Consider the following 27,811-nt stretch of genomic DNA (forward strand, 5'->3'; position numbering starts at 1 on the left):
CTCATAGCAGAGTCGATGGAAGAATTAGTTGAAAAGTTTGAGAAGTGGAAGAAAGGACTAGAAGAGAAAGAGCTGAAGGTAAACACAGCAAAGTCTGAAGTCATGATAAGTAGCATTGCAGCCAAGTGTGACCTTGTAGTTGAAAAGTGGCCTTGTGGAGTTTGCAGGAAAGGGGTTGGTAGTAACTCAATTTTTTGTCAGACTTGCAAGCATTGGGTACATAAGAAGTGCAGTAGTTTTTTGAAAGAACCGAAGACCTTACTTTAATTATGTCCTTATTTTTTCTCTCAATAACGATTTCCTTACTCTCTCAAAACAAGATTCTGAAGATAAATTTTTCTTTTGTGTTGAATGTTATTCTAATCTATTTATATATTCGCAATTACATTGAGCATTTTGAAATGATTTGCTTCTGGTAATAGAGCAACATGGCAGGTATGATTTTTAGGTGTTATTGACATGTATTTCACAAGCTAGTGCCCAGGACTAAATTGATAAATGCTGTTAAAAAAACATTACCAAATGTAACAATTTAGTTTGAATGTTATTCATTCTTTTTTTTCTTTTTTATATTCGCTACTTTTAACTCTACTCTACCCAGGTGGTCACAAAAAATGTTTTAAAAAATTAAAAATACAATTTATAAGGCACATGAAACTTTGTCCTCCCCATTACTGCCACTCATTTTATTATGCACACTATGATTGGAAAGATGAAGATGGATAATAAAATTGTAAAAACATGAGAAATAATCTTCCTTATATCGTTGTTACAGATGATCTGTAATAATTCATCATTTCGTTTCTTTTTATGCATTTTGACTACGCAGTTTTATACGTACATGAAAAAGATTTAAATAAGGGTTGTAAAGCTTTCTTAAATCATTCTCTGACTTCATATTTCGCTTTTGTCGTAATTTCAGAAAGCTATCACAGACATAAAGAAAACAAAATTTGCATATATGCGATTAATCGCACGCCTAAACAAACCTGCGCTTGTTAAGGCGTGGGCATGTGTGGGGGCGTGCGCTGACACGCCTCTCACGAAAATGGTCTGCTATATATACATTAATTCTAAAGATGAAATTAACTTTAAAAGTTCTGACATAATTATACATAATTATTTTGATGCTTTTATACAAAATATGCTGTTAAACTAAGCATGATCCTGTTTTGATGTAGCGAAACGAACTTTGTTATTATTTTTAAATAAAGAAATGCGATAATAGTGCAATTAATATAAAAATGAACTTTGTATAACGATTTACATACAGACTTTATTTGAACTTATACAAATTTTATAAAAACTTTGCAATTTTGATGATGCGAAAAAGATTGTATAAAAAATAAAATGGTAAATGCAAAAGATTTAATAAATTGATCCAAAGTTTTTCATACAAATTATGTATGAATATTTTGAGACGGTTCCTTACGGAAGTGCGTAACTGCAAAACAATATATAAATTACCAACCATGACACACAAGCTCGCCGACGTTAAGCAGGCAAATGACATTTCAAGTAGGCAATTTTTTACCAAGGGAAACAAATCAAATAAGAAAGGCTCTTTTTGTATTTAACGGACAATGATAATTTATGCAAAATTGACAAAAACATACGAAAATTAATTTCCGTAAAAATTAATTCCTTTAGGGCACTCCTTTGGCTACTGACAGTTTACAGGGCGGCGACAATGATGTCGAGTAGCACTATACTGTCTTGGCCCTGGGATCAAAAATCCCGGGAAAGTTATGTCCGACCGACCGACCAACTCATTTTCGCAGGGTCTTCAGGACGCGAACACAACATATTTTTGATGATAGCCTTACCAGTGAGCTTGCAAGACTTATAGAAGGTAAGGGAAAAATGAGGTGTGCATTAATCACATGCCTACCTAAAATCTTACGAAATGGCCCATTACAAATGGACAAAAAACTGTAGCTGTGATAACCTAGCTGGAACCTGAAAGAAGGAATATGGCCTAGGTATACTAGAAAAAAAATATATGGCATCAAAAACATGCAAAAAAGTTTCTTGATTGCATGGGTAACTGTTTTCCGCTGTCTAGTAATATGAAAACATCAAATATTTTTACCTGGAGGATTCACGTTAATAAACACTGTTTGCTTAGGTAATCATTCGTTATCAATAATTTTTCAATGAATATTAAAAAAAGCTGATCTTGGATGCGGAGGGTTCACCTGTCAAATCTTTCACAACCTTTGTGAGTCACATGCATTTAAGAGAAACCGCACGCTTAGACATTTTTGTCACAGTAGGTAAGCTTTAACTCGCATCTATGTATTGCAAGGTTAGTTAGAAAGATAAATCTACAAAAATCTTTCATTGTAAATGTTTCACAAAGATCCAGGAAAATTGGAAAAGGACAACAGTGTCCTTAACTAGGAAAAATACAAATACACGAACTAGTAAAAGACTTGCTCCAAAGTCAATGTAGCTAAACATTATATAAACATAATAGCTAAAGAAGAAAACGCTCTCTTGCACTTTTTGTTTGTAAAAACTTGCGAAAACAGGCTACCATCTTTATTTTGATTTTGTAGAGGACTGGGAATAGTCGGCTCTAGAACTAATGACGAAATAAAGAAGATAAAAAAATCGTTTGCCTTTATATTTGTTAAGCAAAAGTAAAATCGAGTATGATTTCAATTAAACACAAAAAAATATGTAATTTTAGTGACCATAGAGGATATACTGGCCAATAATTTTACGGTGGATTTTCTTTAATGCGAATGAATTTTTATGTCCAATCTTTTCAAAAGTTTGCATTATAGTCCAATCTACAGTCTTTCCTAGACTGTAGACTGGACTATAATACAAAAAAAACACAAAAAGTATTCTAAATACATCATTGCTAGACAATAAACATAAAAATCCAGGTTAATTCCGATATTGAGACGTCGATAAAAAGCGTCGGCCTGTGCGATTGGCTTTTGCTGCTCTGCTTTGTGCCACGTGAATTAGCTGCCAACCTGAGCCCCAGATTTATTACTCTGGACTGTACGGCTATATAATAGAAAGTCGTAGGGGATGTGGGCGAGGTTGTTAAAAACAACAACAACAACCCAAACTTGTCGGACCGATTTGTGATCAAAAGGTCTTTCAGTTTTGACTGTGCCACATACTTGATTGGAGAAAGACGTCTGGTACAAGAAACATTTTATCAGACACCTGACTTCATTAACTGAATATAATATGTTAGAAACCATTGGGGCAACTGGCTTGTATGCCATCATTGGGGTTATTACTTTGGCTGTGGCATCTTTATTGGGGTTAGTTTTGTTTGCAAGTAAAGAAGAAACATTTGAAGATGTCGTTGCTGCTCAAAAGAAAAAACAAGAAGCCTTGTTGAACTCACTTCAAAGCAGCAACAAAGGTGGCAAAAGTAATAAGAAATGGACGAAGCTGAAAAACAAAAAGGCTAGTAAGAAAGACAACGAGGATGGTGAAGTTGACTCTGGGGTTGATGATGATGAGCCTAGCTCAGAATCAGTGGCTGTTGCACCACCGAAACCAATTGCAGTTGAACCAACAGTTCAACAGAAAAAGACCAAGACAGATCAGAAAGAAGAAGCTGTGGCTGAAGCTGTTAAGGAGCCCCAGAAACTCAAAACTGAAAAGCAAAAGAAACAAAAAAAAGTTAAGGAACCAAAAAAAATTGTTGAAGAGGATGTTGTAATTCAAAGTGAACAAGTGGTTGTTGAAAGTGGCAAATCTGGACCTGATCGTGAAGAAATAATTACTACGAGCGAGGAGATTTCTGTTAATTCTCCAAATCCAAGTGTCCTTCAAGAACTTGCTACAGAATCTACGACTCAAAAGAAGAACAAGGCAGGAAAGGCCAAACAGGCAAAACATTCTGATGTTAAAAAAAATAAAGAAGGTTGGTATATAGCTAGCTAGTCATCAGTAATTTTAAACCTGTTAAGAGATGTACATTCAAATTTATCAATGCATAGTTATTATAAAGGTGAATTGATTAACATAGAATATTTTGGAAGAATGGCATTCTTTTGCTCGTCTTGGGCTTCCTAAATTTTGCTGATAACCCAACACCTTTGGTTCTTCATGTCAGATTTATTTTGTATATAATGGTATTATTACAAAGACAAAAACAGGTTTGCTAATGAAGAACCATTACAGGCTTAAGATTTTTTTAAGTAAAATAATACAAGTGGTACCTGTGAAATAGGTAGATTAATAACAGGTTTTATACTAAATACTTTGAGTTTAATGTTACACCCATGCCATATTGCTAAATGAAAAAAGTTATTAAACAAAGATTGTACATTTACGGTCTTTGTTTAATTTTTTGTTGAATAAAGGACAGATTCCTATGCACACTTTAATTGTCTAAACCTAAACATCAAAATGTGCAGAAAACCATACCAAAACTTAAGTTCTTTGAAGCTTTAGCATCATACTGAATGAATGAAAAATCCCTCCTAGAAACGAAATATTTTACTTCCCTTGGTGATAATTAAGGATATTTTTATACGCTAATTAAATTTTTAATTGCATATGTAAAAAAAATCCATGATTTGCTCTCTGATTTTTACATATTTTTATGTTTAGCTTCTGGTTTGAGTGCTGAGAAGTTAATAAAAGATATACAAGGTGCACACTTGAATTCAGGAGAGGTCCAACAAGTCATTGATAGTTTACTAGCGAAGCAGAACGAATCAGAACAATGGAAAAAGGTAAGGAAGAGTATGGAAGAAATTGTTAAATTCCCTCTGATGCTAATTGAAATTTATAATGCATAGAATCATGCCAGAGACTACAAAAAAGTGTGAATCAATTCTTTCTGCTTAATGTTTAGCATGAGACTAGGATTGATACTTTAGGTGGTTGTCTTGTGGTGGTTGTCTTGTTGAGCAGCTGTTGTGCTTGCTCACCTTTCTAGCTCAAATGGGAGATTTAAATACACTAGGACCTTTGTAAGACCCTCATTGATAACAGTACCTTTAGCAACTAAAGAGACTATCCAGGTTAAATAATAGTAATAATATTAAATGTAATTCTTTTTTATTAGCCTAATCAAAAAGGTGATCCAATTGAAGTTCTTAACAAACGAATCTCGGAGTTAGATATACAGGTTACTGAAGGTCAGTTTTATGTACATTGTTGGTGTGTGCCTGATCAATCAATTTCCTTACAATTTTCTTACAAAACAAACAAATGAAAATACTGTGCAAGTAGAAGGAATTCTTAGCTAAATACATCTGAGTTTTGATCTTTTGACAACCTTTTTGCATTACCTTCCTAGTTTGTTGCATTTTTGAATTTGTATTTAGAACGTAAAACTGCACAAAGTGCTGCACACAAGAACAAGGAATTAAGGTCAGTTGGGTATATGTTTACAAAACACTTAAATGACTTTTAATTTTGCTAAATAATCTTGCTACCAGCTGAAAAATGCAATCTTTAACAAACATGCATCAAATCTTAAAATCCTAAGTATCCTTGAATAAACAAACTCCTTAAAGATTTCGACAACTACTGTATATTTCCTACTTTGGCATCCTTTAATTTTTTTAATTTCTTTTTTTACTCAGGAATGAATTAGCACGTGAAAGATCTCAACGTCAAAGTATTGAAGCCCAGGCTGCAGGCAGAATAAACCAACAAGTAAGCATTAAAATTGTCTGTCAAATGAAACAATCCAAAGTAGAAACATTTTAGGTTGCATATTTGATACTGAAACACAGAAAGAACTGTTTGTATACACCTGTTATTATAGTTAACAGTAAATAATTATACATTCTACAAGTATCTCTATATCATATTTACATTTAACATTTCCAGCTGGATTATGTTTTTTTTTAAAAAAAAATGGTGCGTGTTAAGTTCACTACTGACAAACACGATTTAAATGGAAGAATACTGTGTTATCATTACTGTGTTACTATTACTGTGTTATTAAAAAAAAATTGAGGGCTACCCGCGAAAATCAAGGGCTAAAAATACTCTCTAACTTTTATAAAACCGGAGAACTTTCCTTAGACAAAAGAAAATGAAGCACTGCGCAAACATATGGAAGAGAAACATGTTTCTGAAATGCAAAGTGCACAAGCTCAGATTCAACGCATGCAGGAACTTATTGATGGTGTATCACATATGGAATTGCAACGCTTGAAAGACGTATGTAATTTTTTCGTATTGCGCTTATTTTAATAATTTTATTGAGTGTGATTTCTTTACTAAATTCTTTTGTTGCTATACAAAAATCTTCTTAATGTTATTAATATTACTTTGACTCTGATTTCATTAATTTTCATGTCATGTGTTAAAAGGTGAACATCAAATGTAAGATTTTAACAATGAAAAGGATAAGTAACACTGAGAAGAACTGGTGTAGGCTCAATTGGGCCCTAACATGACTCAAAACCTTAAAATACTTAAGCAGTGTCAGTAGTAATAGTTGTTGATTCTCTTCTTCCATGCAGGAAAACAATCACCTTAAAAATGCATCCATGAGAGCACAGCAATTGTGAGTTTGTATTAAGTTCGTTTGACTCTTTTTATTTTTGCAATTCAAACTTGATTCATGTTAATTTTTAAGTCAGTCATAACCTTTTTTTATAAAACAAATTGTCCATGGAATTTCACAGCTAGTATATTTTCACTTTCAATGTTTAATTGTGTGTTGAAAATTTGTACAAAAAAAATCTTAAACTTTCAAAAATGCCTAGTTTGTTTTCAAGAATTTTACGTCCTTTTTTTATTTGTTCAGTATTACATTTCTGTTATTTTCTATGTTAAGATCTGAAGATAAAAAATCACTCATGAATGAGTTGGGCCAACTGCAACAAGGGAATAAACAACTACGACAAGACATGGAAAATTCACATATAAAATACAAACAACTAGAACAACAACACATCTCAATGCAAGACAAAGTATCCTATTATGAAAATGAAATAAATAATTCTCAAAGAGCAAAGGTAATTGTTGGAATTTCTTAGGAAGAATGTGCTGTGTTAAGCATTAACTAAAAACGTGTCTGTGTTGCTACTCACATACTTTACAAATTTACGCATGATTTGAAGGTTCTTTTTATTATTTTAAAATACTCTGTAGTAAACATCAGTATATGCTTTTTTACTTTTGGATTATCAGCACATAAGTGATTAAATAAAAATTAAAGCATCACTGCATATTAATGTAATTTTGTTTTCATAATCAGAAACACCTGATAATATTAATAATAATTTTCAAAGATTCTAAAGTTCTGAAGTGGTGAGAATTCTGTTTCTTCTAAATTAACCTCAAAATTCGGAAATTTTATGGGTAAAATTTGTTCTGCATGTTACAACATAAATATTGATTTTTGGGCATTCTCACAAAAATCAGTTACAAAAAATAATGTCAATGCTTTCTGGATTTGCTATTTTTTTTAATTCAGTGATTTTTAAAAAGGTAAAAATCTTTTTTTCTGTTTGAACCAGACATCTTAACAATAGCATTATATATAGCATTACAATTACAGCCATAACTTTTATTGTTTTTTTTAAGTTTGTTTAATATTCCCTCTGTGCTATGTATATAATTAATAATTTTATTTTTTAGGCTGATACAGAAGGTGCGCTAAATCAAAGATTGAATGAAGTTAACGACAAACTTCTGCAAGTAGAGGCCATTAATTGCAATCTAAACAAGGAGTTGCAAATCGCGAAAAGAGAAAGTGACAAATCTAAAAAAGAATATGAAACACTGGTACAAAAATCTCCCAACTCGAATCAAGTATCTGAGTTGAATAATCAACTGTCTCAAGCAGGAGCTAAATTGTCTAAGCTGGAATCTGATCTTAAAGCTGCAGAAGCACAATTACAAACTAAAGATGACCAAGTTAAGGTAAAATTTATTAAAGAGTTTATTTGTGTATAGTAACATCTAAGGTATTCCTTGCCCTTTATTTTTGGTATATGTTAGCCCAATTTAGTTGGTTCATAAATGACGTTTTGTCAAAATAAATTTACTCTGCTTTAGGCAATTATTTTAATGTCAGACTGTTTTAAGATTTAGCCTTATTAAAGAACCCATTCTAGATCTCCATAGGAGGTCTTTATTTTCTGTTTGATTATCTCTTTAGTAATAACCATATTTTGTCTGTGTGTTCATTCCTGTTTAAGTAATTCCACTACTTCATGCTAACAGGCAGAAAAATTGTGCAAAGTACCAATGCAGGATATATATAGGACTGGAGAAAATCTGATGACTGACAAATCTGTTGATTTTTCCACCAGCTAGTTTTAGGTTGGTTAGCAGTGATGATTTAGCTGTTTTTTTACTGATGTAGAAATATCAAGTGGATTTAACTGAATCACAGAAGAAACTCGTTGAAAAGGAAAATCTACTATCATCTGCTGACCAATCAAATGAGAAGGATAAACGTATTTCAGAACTTACTCAAAAAGTTATGGAACTAGAAGCAGCAAATGATAGTTTAAAAAGCGCTAAAGATAGCACGCAAGGAAGTGAAAGTGACAAAGTAAAGGAGTTAGAAGTTCAACTGAAACAAAATGCTGACTCACAAAAGGCATTACAAGAATCTGTGGATACGTTAAAAGCAAAAAATAATGTGAGTTATCAATATTTGACTTTGTGTTAGGCAACTTTATTGTTCCTTGTATTTTAACTCGATATTATTTTGTTTTTTTGTTAGGAGTTGCGAGAAAAGAATTGGAAAGCAGTTGATGCTCTTGGAAAATCAGAAGAGGAAAGCAAAAAAAAGCAAAAAGAACTTGAGAAGAGTTTAATGAAAGGTCTAAAACAACTACATCCTGACGTAAAAATTCCTTCACATGATGGTGACCTTGACGCTTTGTTTGTAAACTATGAGCAAAATCTAAAAGCTCAGGCAGACAAACCAAACAAAGAATTAGACGATACAAAAGCAGAAAATGAGGCACTCAAAAAAGAAATAGAAGAATTAAAAAGCAAAACTGTGGTACGTACAGTGTGTTTGTTATATATGTTACACAGAACACAGCTCACCAGGATTTTAAAGACAATGGATAAAGATTCAAATTAAGTTTTTGTTACCCATAGATTAAAGAATTTTTAAAAGGACACACACTAATGACAAATATCGTTGTGATTATAAGTTTAAATTTCACTTTTTTTTGTATGTTCATAGGTTGAACAATCATCTGAAGATTTATCTAAAATCCAAGCAGAAAGTGCCCACCTGAAAAGTGTACTAGCTGATACGGTATGTGTGCTAAAACGCAGGTTAAATTCTCTTGTGTACGATTTATTGCTTCTGTACAGTCTCACTTATGTTGACTTGTTAGGAATCTATGTTAAGTCGCCTGCAAGCTGGTGTCGATGCCGAAGTAGCCAAATGGCAGAAAAAAGTGGAAGATAAGGATGGTGAGCTCGAAGATGCAAACAAGAAAGTAGCAGATCTAGAGGAAGTGTTGAAAGAGCATGGCTTCCAGAAGGAAGAAGCATCACAGGTACAACTTATTTACTTATTTATTTTGTTTACCATTACTATCGACCTCACACGCCTTATGCAACGTTTCAGGAAGATATTGCCTCCACACCTAGTAAAAAGAAAAAACATGGGTTTAAATACACTCTCACCAAAATCATTCACCCAAAGGTAACACATTAACACTACTAACAGGCACAACTAACACATCGCGCCTTAACACAGTCGAATTTCTAAACTGACTGGGTGCCCTTCCCTTTGAGGTGCTAACTCTTACTGTTATTTCTTTATAGATGGAAGAAACTTTAAAAGAATCGCAAAGTGAAAATGCAAAGTTGAAGACTGACAAATTAAATGTAGGTGACCAACAACTTGTAATTGTCTTACAAAGCTGGTTGCACTGAAAGTTTTGTTTTGCGGTTTGTGATCACTGACATTTGGTGATGCTCATGATTCTAGTTATATAGTTACAAAATTTTTGATTTTGTTTTCACAGCTTGAGCAGCAGCTAAAATCCGCCCAAAAAGACTTAGAGGCAGCTAAGAAAGAGGTATTTTTGTAACTCTATACTAGTTATGTACAGAAGCTGGCTTGGTAGATAGAAGGTAAGGTTTTTAATGGTTATACAACTGTATTCCTTCTTCTTGATTCAACAGGCGGAAAAGAGTGCGGAGTCCTCAAACGAAGTGACAGATCTTAATGCCAAACTAAAGAAAACTATTTCCGAACGAGATTTGCTCATTCGTGAATATAAAGCTATGAAAGACACTAAAACGTCGTTAGAAACGAATTTGAAAAAAGCTACGCAAGATGCTAAGACGAATACTGAGACGCATCAGAAGGAAATTAAAAAGCTAAAAGACCAATTGACCGCTGCAGAAAACACATCTAAATCAAGCGGCAAGAGCGATAAAGAAAAGGATAAACTGATAGGGGTATGTTTTGTTTGTCTTAAAGGTTACTGTTCCCTCATCATGCACGTTCATTCGCATACTAACACGAATAAACAACTGACTGAAAGTTACTGGACGTTTAGAACGCCATCTTACGTTGTACACTCGAACAGTAGATACAAAAAGCAAGTGCTTTTAATGCGCAGTTGCTGAATTTTTTTCGTTTATTGGGCATTGCAATGCATCAGTAAATTAAGGAAGCGTAAATATTGTAAAACATAATTCCAACATGTTATCTTATAACTCGTGAGAAGTTCTTATTTTGATGTTTTGTACTGACAATAAGAGACTGTGACCCAAACATATTTTCTACAAAATTTCTCACAGCTATGCAGGTAATTAAACTACCTGTTAACTTGAGTTTATCACAATAATAAGTTTTATTTATTTTTTGGTAATAGAAATTGTACTTAGAAATAGAAGAGTTAAAAGAAGACCTACGAGAAGAACGTGACCGTGTTATTGTTGACATAGAAACACCAGATTCCGAGGTAATAACTCAAAATGGTAGGCTAGTTGTGTGGGAATTTGAACGACGTTCTAAGAACAGACACAACGTTTGTTACTGCTACATTAAGACGGATATAAACATACATTTGATACTTTAAGACGCATATACAGGTGCTAGCTTGAGACATATAAAAGTGCTACTTTAAGACGTATATATACATACAGAGATACATGTACACCCATTTTTTAATAAAATCATTCTTGCATGCATCATAGGTTAAAACTCATACAGATCTGCCACATATCCCAAAGTTTTTATGGCGTTCCAATAATTTATTTTTATATTTATTTCCAATACCTATCTTAAGGGAATTATTTTTGCCAGGAATTTTTCTATTCAAAATGCATGCCATTTTCAAAACTTTTTTGGAGGATATGTACTAGAAGGTAGATCAGAAGAAGAAAAAGTGTTACTCGTTTTTAATAAAAATAACCCAACTTTCACAAGAATTAATTTTCGCGTATTTAGCGAATAGCGAGTTTTCCTAAAATTTTCGCGGAAAGTTAACTTGCGAAATTCGTGAGAAATAATTCCCTTAGGCTACTTGTTGTTAATAAAACTTTAGTTCTCTCGTTTACTTTTTTTTCATGTGTACTTAATCGCAAGAAATGCTGATCCTAGACAATTCTGTATCGTAAATGTATATGATTTTTAATTACATTTCTTCTGTCGCAACCCATTCTAGAATATATTGAAGTCAGAGATATGTCAGAAGGCTACACAACCAATTTTTTTTTCATTATTTTTATGTATGCTACCAGGTTGAGTTTCACACTCGAAGGTTTACACTTTCAACTTCTTTGTTTGTAGGAGCTACACAAACAAGTAGACGAGTTAATCAGTGAGAAACAGAATTTAAGTTTAAAACTGAACGATCTCGAGAAATCATTTCAAGAGGAGCAGTCAGACAAAGATAAGGTAATATACTTCATTATGTGTTGTTTCATGCAAAATAAGATTTTGCTTTGCGTTTCACGCCAAAGGTTTTCTAGAATTCCTCTCTTTGTTGAACGCGATTTGTCGCCACCTGATGCTTTAACGTTCACTGAACATGGCAGTGCTGGAAAATAAAATTATTCCTCTTTAATGTAGGCTTATATTTTGATATCTCAAAATTGTGTGGTTAGGAGTTTCGATCAATAGACCGCATGTCAGTATTTCTTCCCTTCTTTGACATACGTCGTTTTGCGTCTAAGGTTAAAATTTAGTTTTAGAGATTTCTGTGCAACTTGGTTGATATATATCTTGGTTTTTCCACTAGCTTCTCAACTTAGAATCAAAACTTAAAGCAGCCGAAGCAAGAGTACAGGTGAGTCTTCTTCGTTCTTCGCCACAACATCTCAACTGAACGAAACTAAGCTTTTTTTCTAGTAATATAATTGTGTGTAATATTTGTGTTTTCTTTATACAGGAATTAGAAAGTCAACAAAATACGCGTATAGAAAGTCAAATCAGCGATGCTATGCAACAGGTAGGATTTTTTTTTAAAGCTTATTTTTGTATGCGCCTTTTTACAGTAAAAAGTTGCAGTAGCTCAACTTTTCTTTCTTCTTTAGGCTGCTGGAACGACTGTATAATTTATCATTCTCCAAAAACATTGGAATTGGAAGATTCGTGGAATTTTCTGCCATTATTGAATTTTATATACCTTATAAATTGTTACATATGGAATTAGCAAGCTGAAGTATAGATAGTGTTCGTTTATTCTTGAGTTTCATTTTTTACGTATTTTTTTCTCCTTGTCGTTTTATTGCCATGCTATTGTTTGGATGTTCTTTTCTACCCAAATTTTGACTTTTCTTTCGATATCACCAGTTACTTTCCAATGACTTCTTCTTCGCCCAATGCAAATATTTTAATTTTTGAAGAGCGTGAAGTGTTCACTTTTTTTAATAAACATTTCACATCGTTATTTTTTCTTGTATTTCATGAAAGGAGGGAAAAACATTTTTTCAATCGAAGTTGTTTTATTTGCAGCGTTCAATTATGTCTTTTTTTTTATTCAACCTGTGCACAGCGCTATTTATTGCTTGTTTGACAACAACATCAATTTAAATTTTTTTAGTAGCACGAAACGCAGAAGGAATATTTTAACCTGTCTTACCGTTGAAAGGCAACATTGAAAGGGCTTTTTTCGAATGCTGTTGAAATTTTATATTTAACGAAGGTTTAACTCCGAAGTACGTCAATTCGCGTCACGGTAAGACCAAAATACCGACAAACCATCTATTAACCATAGCTCGTGGTCACCGAAATTTGAGATATCAAATTGAGCCCGCTATAAAAGGGAATTAAATTACGTATCCAGCAGTACTCAATTTTGCGTTGAATTACGAAAGCTTGTCGGCGAAATTTTTTAAATATTTCGAACTTTTGTTAAAAAAGAGCAAATTATGTACCTTTATAAGAGAAACCAAGCTATTTAAATCACGGCTTTACAGATCTCCACTCATCAGTAGATTGGAAGTTTCAAGTTGCGGAATTATACCGCGCTCTTTTTTTACCTTTTTTATCTTGCAGTTGCTATGAGTTTTCAAATTTCCATGTTTTCAACAACTTGAAAATTGATGTAGATGATACACTTTCTAAAATTCGCCCGGTATTACTTATTCTTGGCAATCAATGTATAAACGTTGCACCTGAGGAATAGCGTAGATGAGATGTTTGCAGCAACGATTTATCGATACAAAAAAAAGTCTGAAAAAAACAAAGATATACGCTTTTTTTTATAAGCAACACGAAATTTTGACTTGCTTACTTGTTCCTTGTTGATTATCTTCTCGGGAAGACTAAGCTTAAAGTGCTTGCTTGCTCAATTAGGTTGGTGCGCAACCTCGTTCCCAGGGCATTTTACCTTGCTGATAAAGGGCCACAACACCCTGGGGGCCAGTTTAATAGGTTACCTAAATCTACCTCACACTTAAACTTAGTTTTGTGTCGTACAAAAGTTAGCGATTTTTATTGATAAAAACTCTCGGAAACTTATGTTTCGGTAATTTCTATCGTTTGGTCTTTTTTCTACTTCCTGAAGGCTGGCCGGTTGCTTCGTTTGTTGCCGGTATAAAGTTTTTGTCTGATTTCTCGGTGAATTCGGAACCCGTGTTGTTTATAAAGAAACGTGCATGGAAATATAAATAAATTTAGTACACGCAGACGCATCGTCACAAACGATGTACCACTTTTTCAAAAGACAGTAAAGCATCTTAATTACGTTGATTAAAAATCTTTGAAAATCAGCTCAGGTTGTAGCAATGCCTTATGAGATCCTTACAATGACACAAAACATAAATCATTCTTTGATAACTTATTTACAGCATTACGTTTGCATTGTATCTGAGATACAATCAAAGCATATCGAGTCTCTGCGCTGTCATGCTAAGAAGCTTGATATTGATGATGACTGTTTTGGCCAAGTCAACAAATGGCTTAAGCGAACTACCCGAAAAAAGTAAAAATTGTAAGATGACATCAGAATGAAATGTAGCTAAATATTGTCCGTATCTCTCCTTATTGCTAGCCAGAAACTGCCATAATTTTCACACAAAAAACTCCTGATAATGTTTTGTTTAGGTGAAACATATACAAAGCAAACAAAAAAAATTGACATTGTGATGTCATCATGACGTTTAACATGCTTTCGTTTGTCGACTACCAAATTTGGTCAAAAACGTCTAATCAGTCATGACCACCCAGGAGGGTATGTTAAAAGAAAACGGGACTGAGGGAGACAAATCACTTTTCTTCAAACGTGATTTCGTAATGGCACAAATGTCACATTATCATATCGTTATTTTATGAAAAAAATAGACACTCTTGCAGTCTTTCACAAATGTTGCATTTGTTTCACCAGCGCTTGGTAGAAGTTTGACCCCTTCACCTTTTCCCACAGAACTAACAGAAACTCCAGTGTTATCGATAATAGGCCTGGGGCGAGGTTGTTTAGTGGGTGGGTCATCCTCCTTCCAAGTATAATTGTTTAATTCCCTTTTCACCAAAAACTTATCCATTACCATCATCTGAAAAAATCCAGATTTTTTCTTTTAAATCCGGATTCCAGATTTACTTACGGTTAAGAAACATTTGGAGAAATCAACATTCTATAAATTGGAATAAAATTCAAAGAAAAACAAATTAATATCCCTGAAAATATATATATTTCGCAAGTGCAGGACTAGACAAAATGTAAATTTATAGAATTTTAAAAAATTGTACAAAAAATTAATTTAAAAAATTTCTACGCAGTTTTCGTTTCTGAAAGAGATTTACAGTCCATTTTAAAAAAACTTTATTATCTACGGAGTCCTTGAATGATCTAATAGTTTTTCTTTTTCGATTGAATCATCTGAATGCATCACATCGGGATCAGGATGCTTAGATTCCTAAAGAAATAAATTTTTCTTTCGTGACAGAATAAGACAGAGAAGTCAACACAACTTAGGTTAGGTGGAAACGTTTTAAGAACTTTTCGACTATTATCCAGATGCCTCTGAATTCTCTCTTATACAATTTTTCAGCATATTTGAAAAAAAGCATTCCAATGGTACGACAACTTTGAAGGAATCTTTCTATTTCTTTCAAATGTCTTGCTGTACACTAAAGTAGTTTACGTCATACGCCCTGTGAAATTGCTTACTTGAATGAAAAATAGAACAAATGCGCCTTCTAAGCACGATATGTACTACAGAGTGTATTGCAGCGAATTTATCTTCGATTTTTTGTGCATTTGGCGAATGAGACATCCATTCACGATACCAATACTTTGCTTTAAATTTCCTCAATTCTTAGCTTATAATGATAAAAAAATAGATGCCGAATAACGAAAGGTTTTACAGTAACGAAATACTGTAACTTAAAATACAATTTCAAAAGAATAACCGAACTTACCATAACTCGTCCATACCATAACGCTTTAAATTCTCCCCTAATACATCCGACCAGGGTTGCAGCTAAAAGAACACTTGGTGCAAGATACAGCAAAGCGGGTTGACCAACTTTCATTGCCATCAACGCTACAAATGTCGCGCATAAACCGAGACCATACGCTGCAAAAAAAACTCTCAAATATAAATAAAACGGTGTAAGAAAAATTTACAAATACTTTACTTCTAAATTCATTTTAAAATCTAGATCTTTATTTAGGTACAACAGTCTACATCCCCCTTTAACAAGACAGTTTTTAATGGTATTCTTCTTTTGCTGCGGTAGTAAAGGTTAAATTAAAGAGTAGTTAAAACATGCTTTTAATAGGAATAATAAATTATATTCTTGTTTATACAAGCTAAAAAGAGATCTCTAATATAAAGCATATTATTAAAAAAAAAAAAAAAAAAAAACTCCCAAAATGCATCTTAGTTCAGAAGGCTGCAATAAATCCCTAAATTCAACATTGCTATTAAACATTCAAATCATAAAAACCGAACTAACTTTTAGATGCTCTTTACTCACCGATACTTGTAGCTATGAAGTAAACTTTGTGCTTCGTCTTCGCGATGACGTCAAAGTTGTGACAAAATGCGACAAATAGACCTGGAAATAAACAACATTACATTATAAAAAAAATAAGCTTCTTTGAGGTGTGGTCTAATAAATATTGTGGCAGGTTGTTAGCAAAATTTGCCAAAAAATCCCCTGTATCTCCCTAATTTTCACGTAAATTTTAAAAAAAATCCCCTTAAAGTCTTTTCCCTTATTTTCATAAAACTCATACTGAAGTTGGTGAATTCGAAGTCACAATCTGTAGCGAAACTTCTAAACAGCTTTGGCAAAACACTGACAACAATTTTACAATCACACTTCTTTTGTAGAAAAAACAATAACGAAGTTTTTGATTTTTAATTCTAATTTTTACTTCCATAAAGTTCCTAAAAATTTTGGATCAAAGATTACGATTTGTCAAAAACCACCAATCAACAAATTTTACTATGTGTTTAAGTATGCTAAAAATATTGTATAAAAAAATATTATCAAAATAATAATGGTAGTAAAGATATTTCTTAAAAATGAAAATAAACTCAGGACTTGTAATTTACTTACCAGGTAACAGAATATCACCAAATCCTAGTATAGAGTACGGTCTTTCACACAGCGATAAAGCGGTTTTTATAACTTTTGGAACTCTAATTACCATTGGTAGCTGTTCATTGCCTCCCTTTCCTGAAAGAGTTACAAATCATGATATTTACAGACAAGCACAAACAGAAGTTTTTCACTGAAACACAAACAGAATGTCCAGTGGTAATAGGTGACAATTCACTTAAATACAGCGGTTATGGAAAGCAGCACAAATGCTCGTTTTAATTTTATTTCTTATTAAAAAGCATTTGAACGTGACACTGGGAGAGGATTGCAACGATGGAATGGCCCGTCGGAAATATATTTTAATGATTTTGAAATTTTACATTGGTCTTCAAACATCCGTTTTTTTAGAATCCCAAAAATTACTTTACAGAAGCGAGTGTTCATTTTATTCCTCAAACACACCAACAGTTAAGAATAAATTTTAGGATCACAAAAACCATTTAGCTGACGCTATTTTCAAGACCCGTCAAAAAAATAAGGAGAAGTAAGGAGAAGTTTTTCTTGTAATCAAATAATCCGTGCAAAAAATAGTAGTGTAGCTAAATTAAGGTTAGTTAAGGAAAATTTTCTTTTCTAAAGGGTTTTAAGGATTTTAAGGAAGAGAAATTCTGGCATGAAGATTAAAGCAACTAGCAGTTAAAATCTTGGTATATTTAATTAATAAAAACATTCACGAAACCAACCTGTGGCCACCTCCACCATCACACTCTTGCCTTGTGCAGAGAAGAACGGAGTGATGAAGACGAAGAATATATCGTACACCAGTAAAGCCAGCAGTAGGATCATGCTAATTTTAAAATTTGGTAATCTAATGACTTTTAGTAGACTGATACAAAAACATACACCAAGAAAGTCTTGCAATATCCAGGAGTAACTAAATAAAATAAAAACATAATACAAAACAGGTAATTAAAAAATTTTCATAACTGTCTGAAAAATTCTTCATTAGTCTGATTTTATGACGTGCAACATTTTTTCATGCCCTGTGGGAAAATGTGAAATCAGGACTAAAACAAAAAACCTGAAAAACAGACTACTCTCATAAGTTATAATCATTTAAGAAACAATTAGTTCCTTCATTTTAAGAAATTGTCAGTTTCTTTATTTTATTATTCAGCTAAACACCCTTCATTTCACAATTACAACATTATTAAGTTTTCCTAAATTTTTTGCAATTCAACTCAAACCACAGAAATTTTATTGCCCTCCTCATAGGTTTCTTGCCGCCCTTTTATTTCAACAAAAAATCCATGAAAAATCATCGGGTTTGTTTGTATATTTTAACCCATGTTAAAAAATTTGTGAGAATTAACTTTTGCATGAATTTGAAACTGAAATAGACCACTCTTGTGAACTTTTTAAAGAGCTGCATGATCAAATTTGTCGATTCGTATAACAATAATAATAATAAATAAAAAAAATGAAAAAGAAAACCATCAACTTTCGCGATACAAAGAAAATCTTTTTTACATACATAACCTTTCCTGAATTGGTGCATTTGGAAATTTTCAAAAAAATAGCCAACATTAGCAAAAGTTATAAAATTTAGCTGCAATTCATAAAATTTAGTTTATATTGCATTGTTGAGGAAATAAGTCAAGTAGCGAATTGTAAAAAAAGAAATAATGAAATATACATACGGTGTATTCCTAATCACAATCCAGTATATACTTAAAGCAAGGCAGCAAAAGAATAAAATGATATTTCGGATTTCTGGTTGATGCTTTAATATTGGCAGGTTATTTTCTGGAACTCTACACTGTCCTAAAACATGACAAGAATAACAAAATTTAAGAATTCAGGAGGAAATAAACATGGTTAAAAATATAAAAAAAATTACTACTGGTAAGGAATTAAAAGCAAATTTATTTTTTAATTTGTTCCATAACAAATATAAAAGTTACTAATTAAGAAGGGTTTAACAATGACAATATTGTCACCAGAACAGTACTTCTTGAAGTGGAACTAAGTTAAAAATCAACACATGCAAACCTTTACTGACTGGGGGTGTTTATGGGGTGGTGTCCCTGCTGACCCAACATTTGAATCAAGGTGGGAATTTTTCCATTCTTTTTTTAAAAAAAATTGCAACCAAGAAAGGGTTAAGAAGGACTAAATCAAACAATTGCAAATTTTGTTGTTTCTTATCTTGTACTTACCACATTTAAGAAGTGATAAAAGTCCTGACATGCACTCATATGTGCCACTTGTTGCTGCAATGGCAAACAGACCAATCACAACAAAGATAAGATATTTATAAAAAAAGTATAACAGCAACAACACAGTGCAGATCATAAAGATGAAAATGAACACCATGACAGTGGTGATGGGAAAATCATTCCCTTCTTCATCTTCATCTTTTTTCGAAGAGTCAGATTCTTCCAAGCTAAAGCACAGAGAAGATAATAATAAGTGATTCCACAATCATTTGTTAAAAAAAATTTTCTTTCTATATCATTTAGATACAACTGCATTGAATAAGAAAAGCAATTGCACCAAATGAGCAAATGTCAGGTCCCCATTAAAATGCTAGTTAAAATTATTGTAATGGTATGCGTACATTTATTTTAAGTTTAGCTTTACTCCCCAATGTTTTACATAATAAATTTAATATCATAATCTTAGAATATTACAAAAATAAATAATACTTTATCATTATTGTTAAAGTTTATATAGTATCAATTATATGATATTTATATATTATTTTACCTGGATTTATCACCTTTTATAAAGCTGCGTTCCAAATTACAGAAACTCTGATCAATAACTTTTGATCCACTAGAAAAGACATGCAGTCAATTTAAATGCAGAGCTTGGTGATGTCAATCTGAATGAATTCTCGATGAATGATTGGATATTTGAAGGCTTTAGAATCTTGAAGTTATTGGTGTGAAACAGAAAAAAATTAAAACTCAATTTTCACATGAAAAACGGTAATTCTTTTGATTATGATGAGAATTTTACATGTTTAAAGATTTTAAAGATTTATTTATAAAAACAACAAATAGTCCATTAACTATCACAAATAAATAATATATACCTTCTCTGAAGAGTTAAACCACACCAATAAGAGCCTACTACAACTGTAAACACAGCTATTAACCATATGACAATCAAGTTGGGATCAAATAAAGGATCGTGGGGATGATATAATTGAGCATACATTGGACTGCCTAATTTGTTCTAAATTAAATAAATTCTCAGTAATAATGTAAAAACATATGGTTGTCTATATACATTTAGTATGATTGTAGCATGCACTAACTCTAAAATTTGATATAATACCTTAACTGCGCTCCATGAACGCTTGGCTATCATACCAACAGAAATGTGCACTTGTTCATGTTGGTCTGATCTGCCGACAGGAAAGTCCTAGAAAATAAAAAATAAAAATAAAAAAGAATTCAAGTACAAAAATAAGAGAATAAACTACAAAATTATACAAACTCAAAAAATGTAGCAAAAAACTGTAGATAGTGAGTTAAATGAACAACTTTTTTTCCTTGTTGTTGCTGCACACTAAGCAGGAGAATTTACTACGTGTTTCAATGATACTCACAAAATCCATTATTTAATCATTGCTTAAACTTTTACCCAAAACAATTTGTAAAATGGTTAGAAAAATCCAAAAAAAGTAATTGTTACTCAAATTTTCTGAAGAGTTATATATATATCACAAAATTAGTTTTTAGAGACTTTAAATTGAAACTGAAACAAAAAGATTTTCCTTTAAAATTGAATAGCAGCTTTTTATGCTTGTTCCTAATACTGTGGAAATATACAAATAAAAAAAATCATTAAAAACTTTGCTAGGATAAACAAGGTCTTTTATAGTCCAGGTACAGTTAAATCAGGTATTGATAATCAAGAAATGTTATCAAATAAAACAAATACTTACTGTTGCTGAACTAGTATCGCTTATTACTATAACTTGTTTTGCAGATGCATGGTATGCATGCAGAAACTTTTTAAACGGTGTACAATTTGCTGATGCAATGACAAAGGATGACGAATTTGTTGTGTTTATGGCAACATAATCTCCACAGCCATCCGGTGGATCAGGCTGAAATACTTTGTAAAGCGGCTGTAGAGAAAAATTAAATTATTTTACATAAAGAATCATTTAAATTTATTGTTGTCAATTTAATCCATGGAAACACAAAGTGAGTGTGTCGGTCTGTCAGTGACAGATAAAGTGGAGATGTGTTGGTCCATTTCCTTAAAAGTGGCCAATAAGGATGCCTAAATTGTTAATTTTAATGACAATATGGCACAACATCAATGCATTAACAGATGTCAATACATCAAGGTGGCTGTAACCCTTTTTTTAGCCATCCAAACAGCTGCATATCTACTCAGTGTTTTGTGTATAAAATGTTTCTGTTTTTTGAAAATATGGATCTTAACGTGTTTAATAAACAAAAAAAATTGATTTGAGCAACTTTATGATTTTTCATTAGCTTCTGTTTCTAAATAAACTTTGTGTTAACCACAAGTTTCTTTATCATTTCTATTTTTTTAACAACAGGTTTTTTATGTTTTGAAAGATTCTTGGACAGCATCCTTTTCCCCATAAAACACTGTTAACAGAAAAATGTCCAGAGTTAAAATATTTCTGTACACCATATTGTAACTGTATGATTAACAAAAGTTTCTGAATTTTTTTACGAAAAACAAAAATGCTATCGAAATTTAAAGCTCATGCAGTGCAGTAGTAATAAGATTGTTGTAAAATTCCACAATACACACTGTTATTATGTGATATATTTGACAGAATTACTTTTAGTTTGAAGAAGAATTGTTGAAACTGAATGTTTTCAGAAAAGGATAATAGTATACTAGCTCTAAAATTGTGACAAGAGTGTCTTAACAGAAAATGTTTTAAAAATGGGTTACTTTTAACAAGATTAGATAAGCCATTGCGTTGCACTTTTAAAATTGAAGCAGAAAAAGAAATAGCTAGGTGTCAACTCTTCCTTTGGTAACCAGGGGTCCACCTGTCTGTAAATCAATTTGTTGATCAGGGTGTGCTCAAAAAATTTGATTGAAAAGAATAAAAAACATTAAAAATAATTACTGTTCTTTGCAATGTCATTGGTATGGCGGAATAATGTGGATTATAAATAGCACACAAGTCAGCAGAGCCAGCTGGACCTTTTATATGCAGAATAGCCAATGGCATTGATGCACACGCCATAGAAAACTAAAAACAAAAAGCAACAATGTATATTTCTAAACCTATATATGTAATGAAAAAGAATATGCTAGAAATTGTGCATAGGTTTCTTTACTTTTAGTTTTTTTGGTACTTTCTGGTGTCAATAATACCTTCATGCATCAAATTCTTGCATATCTATATAATATTACTCTTGTGTGAGTAACCATGTGAGTCCACAACACGCAAAGTATTGTTCACTTTTTTAAGACGTGGCGTTACGCTAAAATTTACAAGTTAAAAAAAACGCAAATCAGGGGGTTACTATTTAAACATCTAATTTTCTTTTCTTATTACTTTAAAAAATAAAACTCATTTTTTTATTTTATTAACACTAAATTTTTATTTTTATTTTTAAATGTTTCTATTTGTTGTTTTTTTTGTTTTAAAAGCCCCGTTGGTCGTTATAGATAGAATAATTTAATTTTACCCCCGGATTAATGTGCCAACGTATCTAACGGAAACAAGTTGTTTATCAACTGAAAAAAAAAAAACTGCAGCGAAGAAGGTTGTCTGTTTTTCAAAGTAATCCTGGAAAAAGTTTTTTCAAACAATGTTTACTCATCATAAGGTTAGATTAAAGCTTATATTTGTTTTTCTATATTTTCCATTTTTGTGTTCTGGGATCGAGGTTGTTCCTTTTATAGAAATTCTATCGGATTCGAATATGAATGTGTAATTCGAATCTAAAATGTAAAAAAAAAACAATGTTGTGTTGTTGTCGAACGAAGGTGTTAGTTAAAAATATTTCTAACGTACAATGATTTAACATCACAAAGAGAACTGATTGGAAATGTTTCGGGCAATTGTATGCATCTTCAATTCGTTCTCTTTGTGATGAAACACAGTTTAGTATTCGAAGTAAAAAAATGATTGGAGTTTTATTAGGAGAACGCTAGCAAGCTACCTACTGAGAAGTAAAAGAAAAACAGGTGCGTTGTTTAGATTATTTAGTAGAGAAATGAACTTTGGTGTATAACGAGTTTCTAGCCTTTACTTTCAGAGCTAAATTTTCCTTAAATATTAAGTTTGTTGTTGTGTCTTGAGTCGGTAACTATTTTCTTAAAACACATATTTTGTAAATACATACTCTGAAAATGGGTCAGAAGTTTAGAATATCCTAAAAATATGTCTAAGCTTAATAGTTTGTTTTAAATATGAACATTTGTATGACGCACAAAACTGATTAAAAGTTTACTTTTTTTATTGTATGTCAAATGAACTGAACTTTCTTTTGTCCAAGCAATGGGCCGTTACATGTAGCAGAATTGCCATTAACTAGCTATAGTAACTTATAGTATGTTTTTTTTATTAAGGCATTAAATGTTTTCAGTTCATAGTCATGTTAAGAACATATTGAGAAAAATGAGGATAGCATTTCTCAAAGAAGTTCAGAAAATCAAGACTGAAACTGAAACACACTATTCTTATAAAAACAGCGTGTATATCCTGGAAAAGAATTTGCATAAACTGTAAAAAGTAATTTTTCCGTTTTTACTGTTTTTAAGACTACAGACTGTGTGAATCAGTGTTGATGTCGTTATAAAAAAACCTAAACCTAAAACCTAAACTTAAATCAATGTTTACAACTGTTACGTTACGATTGTTTGAAACTTGAAGGGAACCTGAGGTGTAAAATGATGTTGGACTTATATTATAGAGCTTAAAAAGTTAGCTAAAGTCTTTTTAAATTTTTTAAAAAGCTCTTTTCGTTCTCAAGATATTCACATTTAAAGAATTTCAGATTTAATTATGCTGCATGAATTATGATGTCATATTTGAGTAATAACAAATTTAATCATTTTCTTTCATCAGTAATTTTAGACCTGTTAAGTGGTGTGCATTCAAACTTTATCATTGCATAGATATTTTAAAGGTTAATTGATTAACAAAATTTTTTTTGCCAAAATGACACTCTCTTGCTCGTCCCAGGCCTCTTATTTTTTGCTATCGACTCAATACCTTGGGATCTGCATGTTGGTTTGCGGTTACCAAATAAGAAATTTTCTATACCAAATCCTCATCAAGGAATTTATTTCATGGTTTATTGATAAAAAAACAAGGTTTTGAAAAAATTGTTTCAGTTATATAATTCTTAAAAATATTCAAAAAAGGTATATATACTTTTCAATGTATATATAGCTACATTGAAAAGTTTATATACCTTATTACCATAAGATTAACTGCTTTAATACTGTATAAGGTAATTTAAATTTCAGTTTAATTAGACAGGCAGTTAGGCCACCATCAAAAATATATTGTGTTCGCATCCTGAAGACCCTGCAAAAATGAGTCGGTCGGGCGGTCAGGCGTATTTTTTCCCTGGATTTTCAGATCAGAGCAAGCAAATTCGTTCCCAGGGTGACAGTATAGCGCCACTCGACACCGTTTGTAAACCATTTTTTGCCGCCCTGTAAACTGTCAGTAGCCACAGCAGTGGCCTAAAGGAATTAATTTCTACCGAAATTAGGATTCGTGAGTTTTCGTCAATTTTGCATATCTGAATTAGTTATGAGGGTGCCGATAAGCCGCATACGCCGTAAAAAGTGCGGGCGTTTTCAGGCGAGTTCAGCGTTTTGAAAAAATTCAAGTATTCGCCCGAAAAACCCGCTTAGACCCAAACAATGCCCGAAAGAAAGAAAAACAGACACTAATATATCATCATCATCATCATTCTCGGCTTAACGTCCGTTTTCCATGCTAGCATGGGTTGGACGGGGTATATTAATGACCCTCTTCCAATCTGATCTAGACTGTGTTAGATCTAAACTCAACTTCCTCTCTATCAAGTCTGTCCTTATAACCTCCTGCCAAGTCTTTCTCGGTCTGCCTCTGGGCTTTGCCCCAGGAACTATCAAGTCTCTACACTTTCTTACCCAATTATCCTCCTCCATTCTTTCCAAGTGCCCCAGCCAATTCAATCTTCTTATCTGGATAACATCTTTAATTCTACAGAGACTTAGCCTGCTTCTTAGCTCATCTGAACTCTTTCTGTCTCTCACACTGGCATTACACATCCACCTAACCATTCTCATATCATTCCTTTCTAAACGGTCAAGATCTTCCTGCTTCACTGCCCATGTCTCACTACCGTACAACATAACACTTCTTACACAGGCCTCATACAACCTACCTTTTACCTCAATTGACAGGACTCTGCTAGTCAATAAAGGAAGTAACTCTCTAAACTTTTTCCAAGCAGAACCTATCCTGCAAGTAACACTTCTTCCAACACCCCCTTCACTGCCCAACATATCACCTAAGTAACAGAAGTTCTTAACTATCTCTAACGAGCCACTGTTGTACATCATTAAAGCTGGACATACTTCATTCTCTATAATCTCACCTTTGCAACGCTTGCATACAAACTGTATGCCAGCTCTTAACCTTCCACTAATACTACTGCACTTCTTATGTACCCAATGCTTGCAAGTCTGACAAAAAATTGAGTTACTACTATATGATTCAAAAAAACTATAAAAATTAAAATAAACTTACTATGTCGTAGCGAAGTTCTTAGAAGAACTGTTTTTGATGGTTTTTGAAAAAGTTTACTTTATAAATAACTTATATATAAACTTTATTAACTCCTTTCTCATCAAGCGCCTTCTTCCCAACCATCCTCCGCATGGTTTGTTTACAAGGAATTGCATTTCAGGAATGTTCTGGGCGAGTTCGGGAAAGTGCGGGCGGTTTCGGGGGACAACCGCCAATTTTATTTGAAAAGTCGCGGCTTATCGGCACCCTCTTAATTAGTTCTGGCAAAAAAACATTTTCTTTTTGTAAAATATCTCGCGAAATTTTTTCCCGGTATTATTCCGACTTACCGACTTGGGTTTTTATTACCAAAAGTGAGTCGGTCGGAAGGCTTCGAACACAAGATATTTTTGATGACGACCTTAGAATATAGAATATAGATGACAGACTGGTTTTTAGACATGGCACAGTTTTAGCTTCATAGCCCAACGGTGTAGTTATGCTAGGTTTAAGCCAGTTGGAGTTATAATATGGAAGAAGGATATACAAGCATAACTTTGTTTATTAAAACGATTTTAAAACAACTTAAACAGTGAAGAGTGAAAACTGTGCAAATTTTAAAAACACAAAATTATTGGCAAAATAATACTTACTAAAGAAATAAATAGCAAAACGGTCTGCATCTTGTGCTTATATAGTAACTAGACGTTAGTTTGTATTAGAATATGAACAAAACTGGATATGTATTACTAGCTAACTGAATTTTCTGAAAACATATTCATCTTTTTTTCCTGTGTAAGCTGCAATTTCTGGCAGCCATATTTTTATAAACAAGCTGTTTTCAGCAGTCCGCTGACCACTTTTTGTGCTTGGTAGTGTCGGTCGAGTTCTGTCTTTTGGTTTTGTCCCCAGGGATAAAATCAATTTCGTACGCATGGGATAGAAGAGGGTTGAAGACTTTCAAACCCAGACGAACGTTTTTGCGTTGAGAAGACAATGAACAAGCACACGCTAATACATAAAACAACGGATCATTTTAATAAAAAAATATTTCCAAAAATATCTGCCTAAAAAATGGTAAAAAATTTTTAAAAAAGAGAAGAAAAATTAAAAAGTTTAATTCCAGTGCCTTTTCGATCTTGCGTTCCTATGCATCTCATTAATTACCATTTACCCCATATACAGTCCTGTTCCTTTACCTACCTAAAACACGCAAACTTTTGTAAACATTGACAAGGTATATGATAAGCTAATTTAATAACAACATTTTTGTAATCAATTTTTTGTGTTGTGTATTATAGTATACTACCTTTTTTTAACGATGTCATCAAGCGAAGGTTTATTCATGAGAACAGGAATCGCACTTTTTCAATAAAAAGAAATAAAATAGCTAAAAAATAGCTAAAAAATGTACCCCATATTTAATAATTTCAAAAAATGTTTCGTGGTCCTCGTTTTACCATTCATTTTATTTATTGCTTTTTTTACCGTCTGAAAGCAGCAAAACAAAAAAGCACTGGTGCAGTGCTCTTTTGGTGCAGGTCCTAAAACTTGAAGTCGTTGGGTCATCATACTTCCTTTTCCTGAGGTGATGCAGACATATTAAAAAGCGTAACTAGCTGTTTTTTAGGCCTAGGATGGGTCTATACAACGAGCCAAAAAAAATTTATCGTTCCAGCAATTATAAAAAAGCAAAAAAAACTTTTGTGTATTATAATTTGTTTTTAGCGATTGCTATAAGAATCCAGGCCGAATATTCTTACTTTTCAGCGAAATCTCATTAACACATCACAAACTGCAACGAAAAATGACCTCCACGCCGGAGTGCAGCCAATTGTTCGATTTCACTTTTCACGTTAATTTTCGATGCCGATAACGTTTCAATTTCTCGATGAACTTGTTGTATTTATTAAGTTGTGCTTAAAGAATGATTGAGAGGGTTATGGCTTTTTAAAGTTTGCTAGAGTGTAAGTTTGAGCTGTTAATTTCGTAAAAAAATCTGTGCACTCTTTGCACTAAACAGTACAGTAAGTTATGGTCGATTTCGTATATGCATATATAATTGCGGCTTTATAAGTGAAACTTTTAAGAGACGGAAAAATGGTTCCACTTAGCGA

At 32.6% G+C, this 27,811-nt stretch overlaps 2 protein-coding genes across 4 annotated transcripts; one reads left to right on the top strand and one right to left on the bottom strand.

Moving 5' to 3' along the window:
* The first annotated feature begins 3,095 nt into the window (after nt 1-3,095).
* LOC130656515 (ribosome-binding protein 1-like) lies at nt 3,096-12,880 on the top strand. 3 transcript variants are annotated; one of them, XM_057459384.1, is made up of 22 exons: nt 3,096-3,901; nt 4,594-4,718; nt 5,054-5,126; nt 5,316-5,361; nt 5,577-5,649; nt 6,025-6,162; nt 6,468-6,511; nt 6,785-6,965; nt 7,591-7,875; nt 8,321-8,602; nt 8,687-8,971; nt 9,161-9,235; nt 9,318-9,482; nt 9,554-9,631; nt 9,754-9,816; nt 9,957-10,010; nt 10,117-10,395; nt 10,815-10,904; nt 11,735-11,842; nt 12,186-12,233; nt 12,336-12,395; nt 12,481-12,880. In XM_057459384.1, the coding sequence occupies exons 1-22, from the start codon at nt 3,214-3,216 to the stop codon at nt 12,499-12,501; spliced, it is 3,261 nt and encodes a 1,086-aa protein (XP_057315367.1). In that variant the 5' UTR covers nt 3,096-3,213; the 3' UTR covers nt 12,502-12,880. The 3 variants fall into 3 exon arrangements, with proteins under 3 accessions (XP_057315367.1, XP_057315369.1, XP_057315368.1); XM_057459386.1 differs by lacking the exon at nt 10,815-10,904; XM_057459385.1 differs by lacking the exon at nt 9,554-9,631 and having other exon boundaries at nt 3,097-3,901.
* Nucleotides 12,881-15,061: 2,181 nt separating this feature from the next.
* LOC130656780 (signal peptide peptidase-like 2B) lies at nt 15,062-26,551 on the bottom strand. The gene is made up of 12 exons (XM_057459700.1): nt 26,348-26,551; nt 22,080-22,205; nt 20,901-21,086; nt 20,288-20,374; nt 20,043-20,185; nt 19,162-19,388; nt 18,643-18,766; nt 17,686-17,876; nt 16,958-17,077; nt 16,370-16,450; nt 15,809-15,966; nt 15,062-15,303 (listed from the first exon to the last, which is right to left on the bottom strand). Exons 1-12 carry the CDS (start codon nt 26,375-26,377, stop codon nt 15,217-15,219), a joined length of 1,560 nt encoding a protein of 519 aa, XP_057315683.1. The 5' UTR covers nt 26,378-26,551; the 3' UTR covers nt 15,062-15,216.
* Between the last annotated feature and the right edge of the window lie 1,260 nt (nt 26,552-27,811).

This window comes from Hydractinia symbiolongicarpus, chromosome 9 (assembly GCF_029227915.1).
Source record: "Hydractinia symbiolongicarpus strain clone_291-10 chromosome 9, HSymV2.1, whole genome shotgun sequence".
Classification (NCBI taxonomy): Eukaryota; Metazoa; Cnidaria; class Hydrozoa; order Anthoathecata; family Hydractiniidae; genus Hydractinia; species Hydractinia symbiolongicarpus.

Excerpts from the sequence above, each read along its gene's own strand:
- LOC130656515 (XM_057459384.1), top strand. The coding sequence starts at position 3,214 with ATGTTAGAAACCATTGGGGCAACTGGCTTGTATGCCATCATTGGGGTT. Across the intron at positions 7,876-8,320 it reads CTAAAGATGACCAAGTTAAG|AAATATCAAGTGGATTTAAC; the intron begins GTAAAATTTATT and ends TTACTGATGTAG. Across the intron at positions 10,011-10,116 it reads TAGAGGCAGCTAAGAAAGAG|GCGGAAAAGAGTGCGGAGTC; the intron begins GTATTTTTGTAA and ends TTGATTCAACAG.
- LOC130656780 (XM_057459700.1), bottom strand. The coding sequence starts at position 26,377 with ATGCAGACCGTTTTGCTATTTATTTCTTTA. Across the intron at positions 16,451-16,957 it reads TGGTGATATTCTGTTACCTG|GTCTATTTGTCGCATTTTGT; the intron begins GTAAGTAAATTA and ends GTTTATTTCCAG. Across the intron at positions 15,304-15,808 it reads TATGGTATGGACGAGTTATG|GAATCTAAGCATCCTGATCC; the intron begins GTAAGTTCGGTT and ends TTATTTCTTTAG.